General features: G+C 34.3%; 1 protein-coding gene across 1 annotated transcript; it reads right to left on the reverse strand.

The window, feature by feature from the left end:
• Positions 1 to 953: 953 nt before the first annotated feature.
• On the reverse strand, positions 954 to 1,780 carry LOC131696094 (vacuole membrane protein 1-like). Its single transcript, XM_058984627.1, has 2 exons — positions 1,474 to 1,780; positions 954 to 1,410 (listed from the first exon to the last, which is right to left on the reverse strand). Exons 1-2 carry the CDS (start codon positions 1,735 to 1,737, stop codon positions 997 to 999), a joined length of 678 nt encoding a protein of 225 aa, XP_058840610.1. The 5' UTR covers positions 1,738 to 1,780; the 3' UTR covers positions 954 to 996.
• Positions 1,781 to 4,761: the final 2,981 nt, after the last annotated feature.

Genomic DNA, 4,761 nt, shown 5'->3' on the forward strand with positions numbered 1-4,761 from the left:
TGTGCCCCCCTATCTTCTAGTTTTAGTTGATCAATATTTTATCTCGTTAAGAAATGCACAACAGTACCACTACTTCAAAATAGCCCTAATTAATTACCCCTAATCTTGAACCACTCTCTCTAGTTATTTCTAGTTAATAAGCTTGTAAAATGATCCGCTTAGTTAATAATTAATTTCTCCTCCGATCCGTTTCAGTGCCGGTTCAGTTCCGTGCACGGACGCCAAAATTCTTTCATACACTTCAAATGTAAGCATTCACACTTGTCCAGGACGGTGCCGTGCCGGACAAGTGTGAACGCTTGCATTTGATTTGTATGAAGTAATATTGGCATTCGTGCACGGAACTGAACCGGATCGGATAGGTGTAAATTCGGCTTTATGTGGCATTGTTTTTAAGGAAGTATTGTTATACAATTCATTAAAATTACTATTCTAAAGATAAAAATTATATCCTCAAACCAAATTTGTTACAATACCATCGTGTTTGGATACGCTAAAGAGAAAAGGGCTTGTTTTTATGGGAGCATGAAATTCAGCATGAGGGTAACGAATACCAAATGATGCAAATAATAAATTTTGGCTTATTATGGTTTTGCTGCTGAAAATACGATTCCTGCGGATATAACTATGTTTTAGCTGGTCGAGGAACTCAGCAGACTAGAAGTAGCATCGGATTTTTATATTGGTTAGAGGACACATTTGCAGTGTTGCCTGTGACCTGTAGCCTGGTTGCTAGTTGAATTGTTTTCGCTGAATTGAGATGGAGTCTCTTTGTTATTCTAGTCTTTAATCTGAACACAGTCTTGGCTAATTGTCCACGTAAAATAGTTCCTTTAAAAGTGAGAAGAAATTATTCAGAACTCATCGGAATAGTCCAGATAATAAATGAATTTCTATTTGTGTAAAATTTAAGCTATTTATTTAAGTGGATAAATAATTTATATATACAACATTGCTAGCTCTTCTGTCGTAAAGAATTTTACAAAAAGGTATCTTTTAGACCTCTTTTTTTAAATTTTTTTTTTTCTTGTAGTAATTTTGAGCCAGTGAATTAAGAATTGAAGAGATGAAGAAACATACCATAATAATGACAAAATATTCAAAAAAACTCGGAATGACATTTGATGAGTTTTGTGAAAGTGATTTTGTTTCTTCGTGCAGTTTGTTTTTTTGATTCTGCAAAAATGCTTTGAATGGTTCTTGCAATTTATGACCCACAACCGGAATTAGTACTAACATATCAACCGCTTTTTCGACAAGGTTTTCGTTGAATGCAATAATTACAAATACTTGTTGAATGTGCATTTTAATAACAGCTTTCCCTATAAACGTAGCTCCGAAGAATGTCCAGAATGGCACGAGAAAATGTCCACAGGTTATACCAGCGAGATCAAAAAGCGGATTTGGAATCTGTAAAATAAAATAATATTTCATTTACGTATTCAGTTTCGGCCGACTTCGATCAATAATTACACTAGCACATAGTAGAATGCCCACGAATCCTACTTTTTCCACAATTTTTTCCATTGCCAGTTTACAACGTTCAAAAACATTTAGCTTATCACCATGTTGTTTGCGTTTTGAAAGCATCTCTATTTCACGCATCTCAGAGTCACTCTGATCTGTGCCAGATAGCCTAGAGGCTTTGGCCATGAAGTATGGAGGAAGTTCGCCAAGTGCTGTTCCAGCTCCCCAGAGAAATGCTTCAAATCTCACTTTTGCCATGATACTCCACATTGATGGTAGAACAGTTAAATTGTTGTTAGTTGGGCACACAATCCTAAAATATTTTAAATGAATTATAATAAAAACTAAAAATGCGACAGGTTAACTTCGATACAAATTTATAGTTTGGAATTGAATTTTTAGTCAATCGGAGGTTCCGAAGTTATGATTTGAAGACTGCAGTGACACAGTAAATTCCTACTGGCACCACCAAGATTTTCAAATAATACTTTTTTTATTTATTTTCGTCAAGCATATGTAGACTACATAGAATGGTTTTACAATATTTACTTATATACTGTACATTATTTCTACGGTTTAGTTCAGATTTAATTTGTTTTCTAGACATGGAAAGGTCAATTATTACACAATTTTCATTTTAATGGCGCATCACTCTATTGATGGGGCTATTTTCAGCATAGTTTGTCCTAAAAGATTGTTCTTGGAATAAATTACGAATTCTTAGTTGTCGGCTAGGTACATAAAATTTTATTTGCGAAAGTAATGATGCGGATTGTACACGTTGAGAAATAATGTCGTTGATAATGTAAAGCATGGCAAATTCGCGGCGTTCTTTGAGTGTTTGTTTATTAATAAGCATGCAACGTGCTTTATACGATGGAAGAGGAAATGTCGTCCAGTTTAGTTTACAAAATAAATTGTTTTTGGACTGATTCGATCCGTTCTCGTACAGGACAGTGTATGGGTTCTATACTATGCTGCAATATTCCAAAATTGGCCTGACATATGTATTGTATAATGATTTTATTGTGTAAGGCTCTTCAAAATTGTAGGTGAAATGTTTAATAAAGCCCAGCATACTATTTGCTTTATTTATTATTGTATTATAATGTACAACAAATGTGAGCTTGGAGACTAAGATTACGCCTAAATCTCATACAATTTTGCATTTTTCTACAAGTTGGTTACCTAAGTGTATGTCTATGGAAACATTTGAAATTTTCCTGCTGAAGGTTATTGAGTTGCATTTCTTTACATTAAGTTGGAGTAGACTTTTGCTACACCACGTGTGGAATAGATTGATTTCATTTTGGAATATTTCAGTGTCTTTGACATTTCTTATTTCCATGAAAAGTTCCATGTCATCTGCATATATAAGCATTTTAAGATGCTTGAGTATAAAGGTATTTACGTACAAAATAAAAAGCAGAGAGCCTAAGTGGGAACCCTAGGGTACGCCAGAGGTGACAGAAATTGGTTCCGAGAGTATATTCTGAAGGCGAACTGTTTGTTCACGTTTCGTTAAATATCATTCGAGCCATTTCAATAGTTTATTTTCTATGCAATATTTTTGCAGTTTGAAGAGTAATGTATGTATGTAGGTATGTCAATACGGTCGAATGCTTTACTAAAGTCTGTGTAGAGTGTCTCCACATGGTTGCCATTGTCCATTGCATTTACAGTAAAATTTACAAATTCTAAAAGGTTTGATGTTGTTGAGCGGCCTTTATCAACGACATGCTGCTTGTTTGTTATTTGATTTTTGATTTGCTGAAATATTTTGTCATTTACTAGTTTTTCGAATAATTTTGTAATGCATGATAGAATAGCAATCCCACGATGGTTTCGGATGTCTGTTTTAGCGCCTGATTTAAAAATTGGCACAAAAAAGGATGATTTCCATATCTTTGGGAATGTTCCATTTTTCAGTGACATGTTGAAAATATGTAGTAATGGTAGAGTGAATTCTTCTGCTAGATTTTTAAAAAATCTTGGTGCTATTCCGTCCAGTCCTGGTCCTTTTGATGCGTCTAAGTTTTTTAGTGCGGTGGTAATTTCGTGCTCAGATAGTTCGTGAACGGAAATGTCATTTGAAAATTCAGGTATAAATGAAAAGTAGTCGCGGTCGCGGTTTGTTTCGAATATGAAGTATAGAGTATAAGTATTTTCCAAATAAATTGCAAATTTCAGTATTGTTTGATGTATATAAGCCTCTACTGTAAACAACCACAGTAGAACACGGTTGTCAATTGATAGAAATACCAACTAAAAGTGCATTAGTGACAGAAAGTGAAAAATATAACGGTTGCTGTCGAAGTAACATTCTTATTCGCGATCTAAAGCTGGATGTAGACTGCAAGATGGCATGAAAGTGCAATGATGTTTTTATTTTCAACTGCCAAAACACATTGAAAATTAAATTTTGAAATTCATAAATTCAATCAAAATTATAATCAAATGCGATTTCATCTAATGAAAAGAAAAATTTATGAAGAAAATATATTTCCTACGTCTGAAAAATATGTTGTTGGTAAATTTCTTGATACACCACTAAGAATTCGTTCTTCCGGTTTCAGTTTATGCTAAAATGAAATTTAGAGAATGAAATCTTAATAAAAACACGATAGTGGGCGAAAATCACTGGATTAAAGAGTGTAGGTATTGAAAGTCGAGGTAATCCACTGATAAATCCAATTTCTAAGTAAACATTTCCCGTATCTAAAACAACCGACCTAACCTCAACAATACAAAAATAATTCCGGATCTCAATAATTCGTAATAAAATATCGAGTTCGACTGAATGTTTTGGTGCCAAACGAAAGAATGAGGTTTTTCTTATCACCTGTATTTAATTTTTTGTGGAACTATGTATTGTTTATCTTAAAACAATTAAAATAGTACAACCTTCCTACATCATCAATGCAAGAAAATATTTTTATCATCATTTGACTGGTACCAATAATGAAATCTAGTTGGCGCGTCGACCGGATAAGTTTCACTTTTGAGAGCCAATACCTACCGGCAACGAAGTGTGTTCTCTTTAATTATTTCTCCCGAACGTTTCCCTAAGTTATCTATTTCGGACAAGTGTAATATTGAAAAGTGGCGACGAGCGAAAAAATTGTGTGCAGCAGATTTCTTTTTTAACACAAAATTCAGTGCACGGTAGCTGAGGATTGCTGGTTTGTGTTTTTGCCGAAAAAGAAGGTGATATAGTTACGGACAAAGGCCAAATTCTCCCGGCACGAGGCGATATAAAACGTGGTTGGTGCGAGACCGCCATTTTCTTCATAC

The sequence above is a fragment of the Topomyia yanbarensis genome, unplaced genomic scaffold, assembly GCF_030247195.1.
Source record: "Topomyia yanbarensis strain Yona2022 unplaced genomic scaffold, ASM3024719v1 HiC_scaffold_72, whole genome shotgun sequence".
In the NCBI taxonomy this organism is placed as follows: domain Eukaryota; kingdom Metazoa; phylum Arthropoda; class Insecta; order Diptera; family Culicidae; genus Topomyia; species Topomyia yanbarensis.

Excerpts from the sequence above, each read along its gene's own strand:
- LOC131696094 (XM_058984627.1), bottom strand. The coding sequence starts at position 1,737 with ATGTGGAGTATCATGGCAAAAGTGAGATTTGAAGCATTTCTCTGGGGA. Across the intron at positions 1,411-1,473 it reads GCATTCTACTATGTGCTAGT|ATTCCAAATCCGCTTTTTGA; the intron begins GTAATTATTGAT and ends TTTATTTTACAG.